The sequence below is a fragment of the Helianthus annuus genome, chromosome 9 (genome assembly GCF_002127325.2).
Source record: "Helianthus annuus cultivar XRQ/B chromosome 9, HanXRQr2.0-SUNRISE, whole genome shotgun sequence".
NCBI lineage: Eukaryota > Viridiplantae > Streptophyta > Magnoliopsida > Asterales > Asteraceae > Helianthus > Helianthus annuus.
In genome coordinates this window covers 168,695,220-168,713,314 of record NC_035441.2, presented here as the reverse complement: position 1 = coordinate 168,713,314, position 18,095 = coordinate 168,695,220, and the positions used below count along the sequence as shown (strand labels likewise).

General features: G+C 38.1%; 1 protein-coding gene across 1 annotated transcript; it reads left to right on the top strand.

The window, feature by feature from the left end:
• Nucleotides 1-5,745: 5,745 nt before the first annotated feature.
• LOC110876737 lies at nt 5,746-7,175 on the top strand. The gene is made up of 2 exons (XM_022124897.1): nt 5,746-6,349; nt 6,487-7,175. The coding sequence occupies exons 1-2, from the start codon at nt 5,746-5,748 to the stop codon at nt 7,173-7,175; spliced, it is 1,293 nt and encodes a 430-aa protein (XP_021980589.1).
• Nucleotides 7,176-18,095: the final 10,920 nt, after the last annotated feature.

Here is an 18,095-nt window from a genome sequence, read left to right as displayed (position 1 = left end):
ATTTGCCAAAACTAAAATACTATATAAATATACACTCATCTCTTTCTCTCTCTAATATGTCTCTCTCTAATCTGCCTCTCTCTAAATAAACTACTGAACACTTTCTTTCTCTCTCTACTCCATCTCTCTCACCACCAGCACCACAGCCTCCTTCCAAACCACCATGACCACCACCTTCTGTTAGCACCACAACATGTTTTCTCCACTCCCACCACCGCCACCGTCTCCGCCCCAACTCCACCTCCATCTCCCCCAACCCTCACAAATAAATGGCATCATGATACTTACAAATAAATGAACAATGACATTATGATAAAGACTGTGATGAAGACTTTTGAACAACTAAATGAACAGTTGCAATTGGCATCATGATTTTTACAAATATCACCAATAAGCCTATGGTCATCAAGCTTTTCACCGTCACATAATTTCTTGACCTCAACATCTTCTTTTTCTAAAAACAGTTTCACGGTCATCTTAAGAAGGTTGGTAACCCTAAGAATCAGATAAAGAACATCCCCATCCTTCAAACACCAACTTTTGTTCCTTCACTAAAAACCCTTTTACATGTCTGAATCCTTAGCTTCACTAACACAATCGAATTGAACTCCAAAATACACATGGGAATCACTGAACTTGCTACAGTTAGGTACATGACAATCGAGTCGTTTACGCTACAAATAAACCCCGATTCGATGTGAACCGGACTTAAACCAACATCAACAGCTGACATTGTTTAAATTTTTAGTTTCACCCACAAAAGGTCAAATCTTTTGCTTTGTTACAACAACATTTCACACATATTTATCAAACAGAGTCATTACTATGTTCAAAAACAGAGAAACAATAAGATCAAATCCCCAAAACAGCCTCAAATCAAGGGGCTTTTTTGTCAATTAACTTCAGAATGCGATACAAATGTGAAAAATCTACTTATTTTACCAGATTGGGGAGAATTGATGGGGAATTTGAAGAAACTGTTGCGGTTAAGTTCGATTGATTTTGAAGAAATTGGTGTGGTTTGCCGGAGATGATGGTTGCAGTGCTTTGGGAGATGGTGGTGTTGGTTGCTGGAGGTTGTGGCCACACGTCAGTGGCGGCGACAGGTGGTGCCTGGGATAAAGTGATAAGGGTGAGATATGGTGGTGTTAGAGTGTTGGTTATTAAAGGGTTTTAGAGATAGGGGAAGAGATAAGAGTATATGTATATAGTATTTTAGTTTTTTTTTCAGATGTTTTTTAACTGATAGGGTGAAAAGACAATTATACCCTCATGTGTAAGGCACATTACCATATTTAACCAAAAAAACTGACTCGGTTAGGGCTAAAGGACATAGCGTGTAAGATTTTGAAACGTTAAGAACAAAACTCATCAAATTTTAAGGCAAAAGACATCGCCTGCAATTTGGTACAAACAAAAAGGACAAAACTTGTAATTTACTCTAGATTTTAAATATGCAAAAAAAACTCACTTTTACATAGCTTAATACCTCTAATAAACAATTTCTTATTTATCAAAATTACCTTTCTAATTCTTTGCACCAACTTTTTGGTCATACATAGTTTTTGTCGTCCTTTGTGGCTTCAAATTACCTCTCATCCTATCCGTATCCGTTCCAACTCCATTCGCCTCCCGGGATCTGTCTTTTTCCGTTTCGTCATCAACAACAATACCCCGCTCCCCACCCTAGCAGCTAGACGATCGCCAGAAGTGCTTGACGAGGGGGTCCGTCATCCGTATATTGTGCGAGGTTTTTTCGTCTTTTGTGGCTTGAGATTACCTCTCATCCTATCCGTATCCATTCCAACTCCATTCGCCTCCCGGGATCCGTTTTTTTTCGTTTCGTCTTTCTTTCCGTCGGCTGTCTAGCTTTGTCCAGTCTCGAACCGAAATCGTATTATCATCTCTTCACAGGGGTTTATAAATGGATAGTAATCGGTGGCCTGAGAATGACTGGAATTATGATAACAGACGTGAGGAACCCTGGCGTGTGGCCAAATATAAAGGGAAAAGACTTATTGAAGGAGAAAAGCACAACAGGCGTCCAAAGAAAAAGGAAACATCATTTTATATCGGTAACCTGCCGACAGACTGTTCGAGTTTTCTACTATGGGATGTGTTTGCTGGTTTTGGAGCAATGGCGGATGCTTATGTTCCAAGGAAAAAAAGACAAAAAAGGGAATACGTTTGGTTTTGTAAGATTTGAAGATGTAAGGGACGCTCAATACATGGCTGCCAACCTATGTACTGCCAGGATCGATCATAAAAAACTATTTGTCAAGCTAGCCAAATTTGCAAAGGAATTTGATAGAAATAATCATTATTTTCCTCCATAAGATCAGGTGCAGGTTGAAAGACAGAGACATGAAACGCATGGTGGTAAGGCTAATGTTTTTAACATGAGATCGAAACATGCAAATGATTGGAGCAATCGTAATATGGGACCAACATATGCAGCAAAGGATGGTAGGTCTTACGCGGAGGTAATTACAGGTATCAATCATGCCAAGGTACCGGAGATTTCTGTTAACATTTCGGTGGTTGAAAGTGAAACATCGAAAAGGTGGAGGAACAATTCCTTGGTTGCGGAAATAAAAAATCCTTTTGATCTTAAAAATATTCATAAGCTTCTTGACGAAGATGGTATGAATGGCTTCATCACTAAATACATGGGGGGATTAAGGTTATTATTAATATTTGCGAATCAATCCGAGGCCTTGAATTTTCTGGAAAACAAGAAAGACGGATGGGAGAAGTGGTTCAATATTTTACATGTCTGGGACGGACGTCATTTACCGTTTCAATGATTAGCTAAATTATTCATTAGAGGCGTTCCCTTATAATTCTGGGGTCCTTCATTGTTTGATCAAATCGGTGGGTTACTTGGTAGGGTGATCATACCCTCATCGGCGAATGATGAAGATTTGGATCTATCGGTGAGTACGGTTGGTATTATCACTAATAATGTCGCTCGGATCAACAGTAAGCTAACCATCACCTGGCATGGACATCCACACGAGATTTTTATTACAGAAGATATCGATGCCTGATTTCCATTTCCTCTGTCTATGTCCGGTGACCGGAAAGAACCCGAAAAAAACAGGGTATACGTACAATCGGGTTCTACAAGTCAGTTCAGGGGTGATGAAGAGTCTGTCTTGAAAAATGAATTTCTTGGTAACTTGGATAATAATCATAGGGTGGGAGAAAATTTAAAATCACCTACTTCCAATACGACGGCCCCTTTGACTTCTCCTAATAACTCTATCTCTAGTAAAAAAGATCTCTAATGTGGGGGCCTCACCTAATTCAAAAGCAGAGGGTTCCTATTTGGGCCCTTATGACACCCCACCTCCCCCACCACATGAGAGGCCTGTTGATATGTGGGCCAAGGATTCAACTATCGGGCTCAACAGACTTTTTGTTGAAGATGATTGTATATTGGATACTCCTCCTAATGGGCCTTTAAATGACAATTCAACTGGGCAGCCCAACCTAGTTGACGATGGAAATCAATTGTCACCAGATCCTTTTAACCTCAGAGAATTGCTCCAACAAGTTAAAGATAAGGCAAATCCTATTGACCTAAACAACCCTCCTCCCCAACCTGCGACGAACTCTAATCAATCATCTTCATCGGTGATTCGAGTCGGCAACACCAAGAAAGCTAAATTCAAGTTTCCTTCCATGAAGATAAAAGATACTTTGTGGGCTAATAGAAATGGTGAAAGCTCAAAACATAAGTTTAGATCGACGGATGTGAATCCGGTTGCTGTTAATTCTTCGTCTTCTTCGGGTACAGACTCAAGGCAAGGTAGTATGGAGGTGGATTTAGAAGTGAATCTTACTAAGGAAGTTGGTGAATGTATGGGCTTTATTTTAGATGGTAAGGAAGACGATTTAAGGAAGCAGGTTATGGTGGAACAGGGGTCAATTGTTCAGGAATGAATTTTTTATCAGCGAATATTAGAGGGGCTGGAGATCCTTTGAAAGCACAACACATAAAGGAATTAAGGAGGCTGAATGATATTCACTTTATTGCAATTCAAGAGACACAGTACATGGAGTCAGCTAAGCTGCAGGTAAATTCTTTTTGGGGCAATTCGATTTTTGAATCTGATGCAGTTGACGCCACGGGTAGGTCTGGTGGTCTATTGAATATCTAGGATCCCCTGTTCTTTGTGAAGAAATTCTCGATTTCAAGCAGATTTTATTTGGCCACAATCGGTGAATTAAAAAATGGGGGGGGGGGGTGATCTTAATATAATCAATGTTTATGCTCCACAGGATATCAACCTTAAAAGAGACCTGTGGGTGGAATTATCCAATCTCATGAATCTATATGATGGTTCATGGATACTCATGGGTGATTTTAAATGTGTTCGTGAGCCCAGAGAAAGGAAAAACTCAAGATTCAACCCGCAGGCGGCTGAATCTTTTAATCAGTTCATTCGCTCGTCAGCATTGTCTGAATTTGCGATGCTTGGATGTTCGTTCACTCATAGATCAGACGATGGGAAGAGGTTCAGCAAAATAGACAGAATTCTGGTTTGTCACTCGTTTCTGTCTAAATGGCCGAAAGCAAAACTGACGGGATTACCAAGATATAGGTCAAATCATCGCCCTTTATTGTTAAAATGGTCTGATATTAAATTTGGTACTCCTCCGTTCCGGTTTTTTAATTCCTGGTTGAACGAAGCAAGTCTTCATACTATTGTAGTTGATTCATATAAGAGTTTTCAGCAATCTCTTCCACCAGACAAATTGGTAATGCAACAGCTGAAAGCAGTTAAATTGGCAATTAAACCTTGGGCAAAAAAGATAAAAATACGTGACAGTCATACCATACAGTTGCTAACAAAGAAGTTCGAATCTCTTGATCTTAAAGTTGAAACAGATTCACTCTCGGAGGAGGAGTCTTTGGAAAGAGAGACTTACATTAAAACGTTGGCTGAATTAGAAGACAATAACCTAGAAGATCTCAGGCAACGGGCGAAAGCTAAATGGATAGCGGAAGGTGACGAAAACTCGTCTTTTTACCATGGTATAATCAAAAGTCATCAGAAGAACAATAGAATCAACGGTTTATGTTTTAACAATATATGGGTTTCGGAGCCTGATTCCCTAAAGGTGGAAATTAAGAAATACTTTGAACAATTATTCAAAGAGGAAAATCAAAATAGGCCGAGTTTCATTAACGATGGCTTCAAAGTCCTTTCCCCAGAGCATTCGACCATGTTAGTTAAACGTTTCTCCAAAGAGGAGATAAAAGAAGCAGTTTGGGACTGCGGTGGTGACAAGGCCCCGGGCCCGGATGGTTTTTCTTTTAGCTTCATAAAACACTTCTGGAACATACTGGAAGACGACTTCGTCAAGCTTCTTGATTTTTTCTATGTTCATTGGAAGTTAAATAGAGGTTGCAATTCTAGTTTTATCACGTTGATACCTAAATCCGTTAATCCCCAACTAATAAGTGAATTCCGACCCATTAATCTTATCGGCTGCATCTCGAAGCTGATATCTAAACTTCTGGCTAAGAGACTTAAGAAAGTGATTGGTTTTTTGGTGAGCGACACGCAAACGGCTTATATTGAAGGGTGAAGCATTTTGGAGGGTCCTTTGATAATAAATGAATTAATCTCTTGGGGAAAGAAAACAAAGAACAAGTTGATGTTGTTTAAAGTTGATTTCGAAAAGGCTTTCGATTCAATTAGCTGGAATTTCCTTGATTCGACGCTTTCACAAATGGGTTTTCCTGCTCTATGGCGGAAATGGATCAGCGGCATTCTGTCTTCTTCCAGATCCTCCATACTTGTTAATGGTGCACCCTCTCATGAGTTTAATATTGAGCGTGGTGTTCGTCAAGGCGACCCGCTTTCTCCATTATTATTCATTCTTGCAATGGAAGCACTCCATGTAGCTACTGTCACGGCTAATGCACAGGGCATATTTAAAGGCTGTAAGATGCCAAACAGTGGGCCCACCATCTCACATTTATTATACGTTGATGATGTCTTGTTTATAGGTGAATGGACGGATTCGAATTTTCGAAATCTTTCTAGACTTCTAAGATGTTTCAATCTCTCTTCGGGTCTAAAAGTTAATTTCGACAAAAGTAATCTCTTCGGGGTGGGAGTTCCTACGGAAAGCATATCAGAAAAAGCTTCTATTCTTAGATGTAAAACGGGTGTGTTTCCTTTCACCTATCTTGGTCTTCCATTGGGTGCAAACATGGGTCTGGTCAAGAACTGGAAACCAATAATTGATAGATTTGAAGCAAAACTCACAGCCTGGAAAGCTCGCACACTTTCTTTCGGCGACAGGTTGACATTGATTGAAGCGGTGTTAGGTAATCTACCGACCTATTTCCTCTCACTCTTCTGTGCACCAATAAATGTATTAAAACAACTGGAAAGAATACGTCGTTAGTTCTTGTGGGGTGGATGTACGGAAAAAACAAAGTTAATTGGGTTCCTTGGTTTAAAGTGGTTGCCCCAAAAGAAAAGGGGGGTTTGGGTTTCGCTAGCCTGGCCGCTACAAACAAAGCTTTAATGATTAAATGGTTAATCTGTTTCAAAAATGAGCCATCTTCATTATGGGCCCGTTTAATTTCAGTGATTCACGCTGGTGGAAGGTGTCACTCCTTTATACCGTTGAAAAGCTCCATAGGCGGGGTTTGGAAGTCTCTCATAAACTTAGGTCGGATATCTCAGAATCAGCCTCTCAACGTCCAAGAAAGGATGGTCCTGAGGATGGGTAACGGTAAAAAAGCATTGTTTTGGCTGGATATTTGGGCTGGTGACAGACCACTTCGAGATTTATTCCCGAACTTATACGACCTGGAAAGTGAAAAAAGATGTTATGTTTCGGACAGGTATAACATTAATCAGGGCTCGATTGTTTGGTATTGGGGTAGCAATAACTCTCTATCAAGTGCAAATCAAACTGAAGTTTGGGCCGAATGCATTTTACTTATGCAAAAAGTGGATATTCAGATGAGACCGGACGTTTGGCTTTGGAAGTCAGGTTCTGAGGCTGCCGACTATACGGTCAGTAGTGTTAGAGCTGAACTGGATCATATTGACACCATTAACGAAACACGGGTACTCAAATGGCTTCACTTGATCCCAAAAAAAGTAAATTGTTTTTATGGAGGGTGGTACTTGATAGAATAGCTACGAGAGAAGCACTCCTGATCCGTCGTATCTCACTGCCTTCCACTCAATGTATTTTCTGCAATAACACGGTCGAATCAGCAGACCACCAGCTGATTCATGTGAAACGGCTCAACAGGTCTGGGTAGTTATCTTCCAATGGCTGAATATACTAAGTGTAGTTCAGTTACTCGAATTCATCAACTCATATAAAGTTCAAAAGAATTTGAAAAGAGCGATTTATGTAGTGGTAGCAGCCACTTGCTGGAATTTATGGATAACGAGGAACGGAATAATTTTCAAACAAAGAGTATTCTCGTTGTCGAAACTGATTGGGGACATCAAAGCGATATCGTACACATGGATAAGGAATCGGGCTGAACTAGCGGAACTTAACTGGGAGAAATGGAGAAGTTTTAATGTATAACTCGTGTCGATGTAGTTTGTAATTGTTTCGGTTTCTTGTTTTCTTTGTCTTTCTTTGTTCTTGTTTGTATGTTTTCTTGAGCGCCTCGCTTAAGTTCTTTATAAAATTTCGCCCTTTCTAAAAAAAATACATCATATTCTAATTGTGGTTTGTTATAGTATCTTTAATTTTTAGTCAAACCAAATTATTGCTATAGAGTAGAGTGTAAGGTGGTGTTTGTTTTTTCAGACCCAAAAGGTCGCAGTCTGCAGACCACATCTGCAGGCATCTGCAAGAGAAGAGGTGGACCAAAGGTTTGCAGTCTGCAAGGAGAAGAGAGTTTGTTTTTTTTTATTTCTACGAAAACCACTTCACAACACACACACTAACACTCCTCTCTCTCTCTGCCTTCATCTACCACCACCACCACAACCATCCGCCACCACCTCCTCCTCCACTGTCTATTCCAGCGATATTTTAGCAGCCACCATCACGTTTTTTTTTTGGCAGCAACATCCACAAAAGTCAAGGGAATCGTTATTTTTGGTGGGCTTTTACCATTCACGAAAGATGGCAGCAACATATTAGAATTCTTGGGCTCTTGAATCAATTAATAACACCATCATTATCATCGATTGGGGGAAGCAGCCGTACACCACTATATTTGCGTCATAAATTTTGGGAGTTTCGAGTATTGGTGGAGGTGGTGGCGGAGATGTGGCGGTGGAGAGTGGTCTGTGTGTTTTGAAAGAGAGAATAGGTGGGCTTATGTCTGCGTGGGGAAGAGATGGGGAAGAGGTAAAAGGTGAGAAGTGCTTCTGGAAAACAAACAAGCTGCAGGACCCAAAATTCTGCACGTGTCTGCGCGACGCGGACATAAGTGGTCAGAAGTGCTTCTGGCCAAAAAACAAACAACACCTAAATAAAAATTAGAACAAATGTTTGTGTAGTCAAATATAATATAACTGTAAATAAAGTTTTTTATTTCTAATATATAAATGTTTTCTGCTGAATAGCACACCAGAATTTTTGGTAGTTGCAAATAAACTTCAATGTTGATGGTTTTATGGTCTATGATTTTGAAAATATATTTGCTTTAAAATAAGAAGTTATTATCTACTACCGGGTTTTGAAATATATTTGCTTTAAAATAAGAAGTTATTATCTACTACCGGGTTTTGAAATATATTTGCTTTAAATAAGAAGTTATTATCTACGGGTAATTCGTGGGATTGCGTCTCTACAGTAAAGGATATAATTCGTGGAGTTAATTACTGTTTTCGTCCATGTGGTTTGTCAAAAATCACTATTTTAGTCCATTACTTTAAAAATTGCGATTTCAGTCCCTGTGGTTTCACTTTCGTGGCCATTTCAGTCCATGTGGTTTCAGTTTTGTAACCAGAGTTAAATGCCATTTTAGTCCCTGTAGTTTGGGCCATTTTGCCAGTTTAGTCCAAAGGTTTCATTTTTAACCTGTGGGTCCAAAAAGGTTTCACAGTTGCCATTTTAGTCCACTGGGTTAACTTCATTCGTTTTTTCTGTTAACGAGAAGGCCAATTCGGTCATTTTATGTGGCTGAATTGCCCTTTTAGTTAACAGAATTACATACAAAATGACCAAATTGGCCTTCTCGTTAACAGAAAAAATGGATGAAGTTAATCCAGTGGACTAAAATGGCAACTGTGAAACCTTTTTGGACCCACATGTTAGAAATGAAACCTTTGGACTAAACTGGCAAAATGGCCTAAACCACAGGGACTAAAATGGCATTTAACTCTTTGTAACCATTTCAATCCATTTATTCTGTAAGTACAGGGACTGAAATGGTTACGAGGTGGGCTGAAATGGTTACGGAAGTGAAACCACAGGGACTGAAATCGCAATTTTTAAACTAATGGACTGAAATAGTAATTTTTGACAAATCACAGGGACGAAAACAGTAATTAACTCTAATTCGTGGGATTGCGTCTCTACAGTAAAGGATATAAGGTGTTAGGGTGAGAGAGGGCACTCCTCTCTTAGGGGAGTCCCCTCTCTTACGCACGGCCAATCAGCACGCGACACGTCAACTCCCCTCACACCCTCAATTTGATGGCGGCACTCCTCTCTTGGGGGGCTTGTTTTTTTATTTTTTTAAATAAGAAAATATAAAAAGTAAAACATAATTTCTTAAAATAAAAAACTACATTTCATTTAATAAAATAAAAATTACATTGCAATACTACATAAAAATTTTAGAAATTGCACGGCTACCCGTACTTGTTTGCGATCTCGCGCTTTCGGGCGAGGATGAACGGCAACATTTCCAGTGGAACATCGTCGTACGGCTTGAGGAATGTTTTCATATCTCGATCGTGCGCGTAGTTTCTCATCGTCTCGCGTTGTTCCGTTATGAGCTCGCGAGCCTCCGACTCTCTTTTCTTCCTCAATTCAATCGCCTCCAATTCAATCGCGTGCTTCGCTTCTTTCATGACGGTGTACTCTTTGAATTGTGCCGCCAACTTGACCGAGCCCTTCATTCATATACAACGTTAAAAAATATAATTTTTACCGCTTGTTGGTATAGGCCGTTGAAAAAGTTTATTTTCGTCATCATCGGGGTCCATTTAGACCGTACTTGATGCACGGTCCGGTTACTTCCACCAACGGTGGCGTTATAATGATCTAAAATCCTAGGCCAAAAACCATCGCGGGTTTGTTGATTTCCCTTCTTTTTGTTGGTAGAGCAATGTACCCACGCTTTCGCCAACGCCTCTTCTTGGACTTTTGTCCAATTTTGGCGCTCCATTTTTCCCTTTTTATTCCGAGCGTCATCTTCTTCGTTGCCGGCGTCTTCATCCACCTTATATTCATCGTCGCCGGTGTCATCTTCATAGTCGCCCAAATTTTGAGTTTCGGGCACTACTTTCTCGTCCTCGTCCTCGTGAATAGGTAGAGGACGTTCAACATTTTCTCGTGGAGATGGAACTTGTGGGGAACGAAAACCATACGGGTCGAAGGCGGGGGTTTGAGGATCCATTGATAACAAATTTTGAAAATAGCCGAAAGTGGGTTGTGGTTGGGTGTTGTAAAAGGAGGGGTGTGAATGTTGTTGGTAAAAAAACGGGGGTTGTGAAGTATATCCGAAAGGGGGTTGTGGTTGTGCACGTGCACCGCTCAAACCACCACGAGACGGTTGCGAGCCGCGTCCCTTAGATTTTTTCTTGGCTTCGCGGGGTTGCTTCTCCATTGCTCGGTTTGGCTTTGTGTTGTGTTTGATAGATTTTTAGAGTAAGTTTGAGAATGGGTGTGGTAAAAAATTAGATTTAAGTTGGTTATTTATATTGGTTAAAATTGAATTTTTTTTTTAAATATTTGACCGTTGCCCAACGTTTAAATCATCAATTCTTGTGCGGTGAACATACACCGATCCCCCTCCCCGATTACCCTTCCCGAATTGATGACGACGGTATTCCCGCTCGGGGACTTCAATCACCGCACCACTCCCCGCTAAGTGCCCTGTTCACCCTTAGTCTCATATATAAAACGATATTTTGTATTTCAGGGCAATACATGGTTCATATTCACCCAAATCGGAGGTTGAATTTCTTATATATTTATCACAGAATGCTTATAAACTTCAATTTTGGTTTAAGTTTGCATAACATATTCATTTACGTTGGACTTTGAGGGATCCAAAGGATTGACAATTGTACACCCCAATTTGAGTGCAATTAACCGATCCTCTTAGGTGTTAAAAGCATTTAAAACTATAGTTGACAATTGTACAGCCCCGTTGAGTTAAATTAGCCCCCACCGTCCTCTCAGATGTTAAAAGTATTTAAACCTATAGTTGACAATTAGCCTCCACTCCCCCAGGTTTAATACATTTAAAAATACATAGCCTAATTCCTACTGTCCAGTCCGATTTTAGATGACGAGTTTGATATATAAACCATAAACCAAACTGTTTATTACGATTTGGAAGATTAGCCAACTAGCCGAACAAAACTTAAAAAAAACCGACTAAGAAGCCAAACCAAAAACCAATTCAAATATTTTTAAAGATTTAAACCGAACCATGAACACCCTCTCTTGACGAGATAATTCTGAGTTGAAAATTATCTAGAAAGTTTAAATGGGTTAAAAAAATTCGAGTGGATTTGAGATAAATATAGTATGATTTATAAAACAGTTTACATTATCTGTTATTAGATAAGTTTATAATAATTTTTTTAAACTAATTATCATTAAAATACTAAAACAACAAATTTTCATACTATCAATTAGCAAGTTTTGGGAGTATAAATGTATTATAACTTATGTTTTATGAGTTTTTCAAAAAAGTTTTGTTGTAGGTCCATGGTACATTATATTTTATTATTATTTATTTTATGATTTCTTTGTTTTAGTTTTATTACTTATTTAAATCATGTATTTATTTTTGTAATACACATTAATTTATTTATTTTTTAATTTTATTTGTGTCCATACACGACGTAATGTGCGTATATGGTTTAATGTTTTTACGTCTATTTTCCTCATATGGTAGCTTCGTCGCAACTCGCAGGTCATATATCGATTTAGTTATTCTTTTCTATGTTTTACGTTTCGGTCTAATTTCTGCGTATTAACACGCCGCAATAGGTGTGTGGTTCAATGATTTTCCGTCTACGTGCCCAATGTAACTTTTTCCATTTTTATTTATTTTGTTTACGAGTTTTTTCGGTGTTAGTGGTCGTTGGTGGTAGTATAGCATTCGTGAAACTTGGCACGGTTTTATGTTCCCACTGCAACGCGGGGGCTTAGTATATAATCATATATGTACTGACAAAATGTACTACAAAATGTTTCTAACTTTTCTCAAAATGGTTGTAACTTCTCTTATACTTAAGATACATGCATGATTATGGTATAACAACTTTTATTAATGCGTCATTTTCTACACGTTGTTACGGACGTGCGTGGTCTAACGTTTTTACGTCTTCTTTTTCAGTGTTGCTTGTCGTTGACGATGGTGTGTTATTAATGTTATTGGTACGGTTGTACCTCGCCGCAACGCGCGGGTGCTTCCATCTAGTTTTAATTAATTTATATTTTGGCCACGAAACATAATTTAAATCAGCCATCGTCATTTAACCAAATGTGATGCTGACGTGCTTTAAGGCAAGTAATATGTTTGAATTCTTTTGCATGTTTGTTGGAACATGTGAACTTATATTAATTTATCAATCCTGATAAAACAAGTTTAACCATTTTTCTTGTTACACATTTCCATTAAGTTCCATGCTACCACGGTTGAATTAAGATTATATTTCTAAAAATGTATTATGTTTCATTTTTACTAAATTTCATCGAATTTTAAGGAACCGAACTCAGTAAGTTAAAACTTAAAAGTCAGCATGAAAGATGACCACTAATTTTTAATTTAAAAGCCAAAATAGTTACCATTTATTAATTAATGTAAAATACTAACATCATCAAATTTTAATAATAATACGAAAAAAATAAGCATTAAAATGTGGCCCAACTGAGCTGGGTGGTTTCATTTTTATTTCTCATGGTCGGTACCATTGCGTTGGCAAGCTCATAATGACATAACAAAACATATTATTTTAGTTTAAAGATAACACTAATAAACCTCTCCACATTTAATATTTAGCAAATAAAAAAAACTTTATACAGAAACGGATAAAATACAAAACATTTTTTTTTCCCTAAAAGACGTACAAAATAATTTGAGCTATGAATAAACTAATTCGCTGGTTAAGATGTGATCTCAATTTTGTAATTAAGTAAACTTTACTAATGACAATGAGAAGGCAAAAGAGAGAATTCATCTATTTTGTTATTATTATTATTATTATTATTATTATTATTATTATTATTATTATTATTATTATTATTTTTTTTTTTTTTTTAATTCAGTTCCAATAAGTTAATAAACTTAAAAGAATAACTTTTGTATACTTTATTTTTATTTTTATTTTTCAAATTATAGCATAAAATCAGGATTTTTATTATCTTTCATTTAATCATAGCATGACTAAATATACACGGCTAACTCATTTACACATTGCGAATATGAATACAAGTTTGTAACAAGTGTTTGTAACAAGTGTTGGTTTTGCATTATATGATTGGGGGTAAATGTGTCATTTAAGTTGTTTTAAATAAGAAAATAACTACCAATCATAAAACCTCTTCCAAAAATGTCGCAATTTTTTTTCTCTCTCTCTAATCCCTCACATTTGAAAACACCAACTCATACAAAAAAAATTGATAAATCAGATCTAGATGTGCTCATAGTAGTGTGTTTTAGTGATAAAACACAGTGTGACGAACTAGTGACTGATTGCTAAAACACAACATCAAGAATGCCAACTGATAAAACACAACGTGAACCAGTAAGTGATAAAACACAACATCAAGAATGCCAAATTATATCAACCAGTAACTGATAAAATACATTGTGATGAAACTGTAACTGGAACCAGTAACTCATAAAACACATTGTGATGAAACCGGTAACTGATAAAACACAACATATAGTAACTGATAAAACACAACATCAAGAATGCCAAAAATCATATCAACCAGTAACTGATAAAACATATTGTGATAAAACAATAACTGCTAAAACACATTGTGATGAACCTAGTAACTAATAAAACACAACGTGAAGAAATTGTTAATGATTTGAACTTCGTAATTTAAAGTAACTGCCCTTTTGAAATCATAATGATTTGAAATTGTCAAAGAGATATGCGTTTCCATAAATATATGGATAGTTAGCTTAGGATATATATATATAATATTCCAAAATTAAATTAATAATCAAATTACCATCATGCCCTTTTGAATAAAAATACTAAATGCGACATGTCACCTCCCTACTGCTTCCTAGACTTTCTAGGAAACTTAAGCTTTCTAGCCAACTCCCACTCTAGAAAGTCAATTCAAATTTTGTAATTTATATGCGATCATAATATAAGGCTATGGGGCTTTATCAGGACACGTTAGCGCCACCTAGAATCCACGTCAGCCAGGGGGCTTTATCACGCCCTCCCTTAACTTGCAGGGTGTGGGATAACGCCCCCCATTAAACAAAATTAAAAAAAAACTTTATTGGATGAAATGATGTGGGCCCCACCTGTGAAGCCCCTTCTTCCCCGTTACCATGGTGAAGCCCCTTCAATGGCGCCCTTCCTTGAAGACGGCGGTGTGGGTGGTGGCGCCCTCTAGGCGCTATGGGAGGTGAGGTGGCCGTGGTGGCGCCTCCACACCCTCTGACCTAATAGCATTATTACCTTTTTAGGATAACTTAGTTTATAATCATACTAGTCTAAGATCCCGCGAGTTTCGCGGATGGCTTAACATAAACATATAATATCTACTGGCATTGAAGCCCGTGTAAATCATTATTTGTTCTAGGCCTTTCTAAAGTTAGGCTTCACGTCTAAGGGTCGCCAAATAGATACCTTCTGGACCAAATATTAAAGCACCAAACAAAACTTTAAAATGAAAAGGTAACATAAAGCATTGATACCTTCATCCATTTTTCTCCGTTATAAAACAATCTTAACCATATTGAGGTAACAGTTTCCACTACATTTCAATATTATAAGTTTTTTTTTGTGACTTCCCCGTGAAAAAGTATATATTTTACTGGTTTAGAATGCATGGACTCCTAACCGAAAAACAATCTTAACCCAAAAACAGTTTATTCTTGTTCTAGACAGGTTAACACAATAAGCCTTAGTGAGGTAATAGTTTGGAAGCACAATTCCAATTCAACTTATGTTTAGATTATCATAACTTCAATGACAGGATAAAAAACACGAATGACTGAAATACACCAACAAAAAGGGAACTGGGAAAGATTCACTATCAAAATAATATTTTGGGTAAACTTTCAACTTTTTTTAAAAACCGCATGTCAATAAACATGAGATGAAGCTGTTTTGTAGATATGACAATCTCGACCAATAACTTAAACGGGTTAAATAATTATTTTTTTCCTCAATGTTTTATGAGTTTAAGATTATTCAGTTGAATGAGTCAGAGATCAAAAGTAAGATATTTTTTTGGAAAACGTTATATAAGAGACGAAAGTCAGCATGCCTTAGTACTAATTTAGTAGACAGATTTCTTTCTTCTTCACAATATTTACCTACTCTGAGTATATACATCATGTTAATCATTAAACGATATCACAAAATGAAGAAAAAAAATATAATTTATCACGCATGTTATAACCTCTCGACTTTCTCTTTCTTTATCAGCTCCATCCTAGAACTCCTCTCATCCAGAGCTTCAAGCCTAATACACTAAAAATGGAAACAAATTACATAGGTATAAAAATCACAAAAACATTCAATAGCATTGTCACACCCCAACCGATGGCGGAATCATCGGGGCGCGGCACTGAGCGAAACAGATTGTTCAGAAGTTTCCACAACAACTATCATACAATTCAGTTATATAACACGTCCCATACCGTGTCCCAAACAATAACAAGTTATCATAGAAATCAACTAAACAATATGGGAACTGTTCCGACAACTCAGATTCTTAGTTATTACAGACCGAATTAAATATTGTTTTAAGACTTCTAGACGGCTAACTGTAGATCTTACTGACTACAGGTGCCAGTACAAGACCTACAGATAACTATGGCCCTGGAGCAGGTATGTGGACACTGTCCTAAGGTCACAGGCTCCTAGAAGCTTATTATTGTCTCGCTTCCCTAGCACGATAGTAGCTTAAACACCTGTCACATACGTTAAAATAAAAGTCAATACATATAATGTAAAGGTGAGTACACAAGTTTGATATAGCATATAAAGTTCGAAAAGTTTACGCATAACCAAGCACGTACACAAGGGCAAACGATGCATGTAAATTATCAACATGGGACCATCGATACCAACGACTTCGAGTTGACTGTCCGAGACAGTTCGCAATACATGATTACCACTGTAATCCATGCAAGTAATTGTCCTTAGCAACCCCCGTGTGAACGGGTGCTGAGTCCAAACTATAGTACTACGTTGCTAAAGCAGGCAGATAGCACTCCACGTGTAATCATAATAAACAGCAATCATTTAGTCAAGTAATACATGCAAGTAGGTTAGCGTTCAAATAGTTTGTGTCGTTTGTGAATTTGATAGATTACGTATGTAACACCCAAAAGTGCTGAAAGCAAAAAAAGGGATCGAGTATACTCACAGTGGTTGGTCGTGGATTGAAAGGAGCACTGAGAATAAGTTAGCCTGAATAGTTCGATAACAATACAATGAGTAATGCGGAAAAAGTGAACAATGTACTTGGATCGAGTAGACCATTCGATCGGACGGCAGTTCGATCGAGTGGGCTGTTCGATTGGTTTGAAAGTCCGTTCGAACATCCATTCGATCGGCCGGCTGGCTCGATCGGCTGGTTCCTTCAAGTGGATTGTTTCTTCCTTTGATGTGAAGGATGTGTTTGTGTATGATGGTTTGAACTTTTGAAGTTCTTGCAGCATACCCCTTTCAAGTTGGCCGATCGAACAGCTGTTCGATCGGTTAGCCCAACCGATCGGTTAGCAGCTGAGGTTTGGCAAAGTGTCACTCGATCGGGTGGCATGCTCGATCGGGTGACATTCCAATGTTTCGAAAAGGTTAAGTGTTGAAGTATAGTATCTCATGATTCGAGCAGTAATGTTCAATCGAGTGGCGTAGTCGATCGAACAGTACCTCGTCAATACTACACTTTGTGAGTTGGTGGGTCTAAGTGCCAGTCGATCGGTTAGCCTGGTCGATCGGCTGGTGTTGCTCGATCGGTTGGGCTGTTCGATCGAACAGCCTAGCCGTTCGGCCAGCTTCTCGATTCGGTTAACCTATCACTTAACACTTGGTTATTCCCGTTAATTGTTGATGTTTTAGAGATACTTTGACTACGAGTTGAACCACAAAGCTGAAGTCCCTACTTAGTCTACTGACTCGAGCAGGAATCACCCAAGCTCGGCCAGAGGCGGTTTGGAACTTACGTTTAACGTTTAACCCGAAATCGGTATATCTCTCGGTAGAACCCGAATCTTGCACCATGTGTTTGTTTAGATTGATTTATAAATCGGTTCAAGTCTCGTTTTCACCGTTTTGAGTGTAAAAGAGTTGAAAGATAGATGAAAACCCGTCTTTCAATCCTTTTCCACCGTGAAATGTTAAGATCTTTGGTAGATTTTAGGTTATTTATGTGGAAATCGGTTAGATCTAAGCTATTCATGGTGGAATGATGTCAAAACTTAGTGTTCTTGAAGAACACATGATGACATCACCCAAGAACACCTAGATCTTGGTGATTTCATGGATGAAATCCAAGTTTTGAAAGATAGAAGGATGGAGAATCGATTAATGAACAAAAACGTACAAGGATTAGAGCGAAATACTTACCGGTTTGAGAGAAATCTGAGATTTAGTGAGAAGAAGAGGCTGGTCGGTCAGAGCTTTTCCAAAAGTGGAAAGTTTGACAAGGACAGCCCTATTTATAGGCTTCCAAAAGAGGAAAGGGTTGGC

What these genes read in the sequence shown, in the direction of transcription:
- LOC110876737 (XM_022124897.1), top strand. Translation starts at nt 5,746, where the DNA reads ATGGGTTTTCCTGCTCTATGGCGGAAATGGATCAGCGGCATTCTGTCT. An exon ending in ATTGATTGAAGCGGTGTTAG is followed by an intron (nt 6,350 to 6,486) that starts GTAATCTACCGA and finishes CTTGGTTTAAAG; the next exon opens with TGGTTGCCCCAAAAGAAAAG.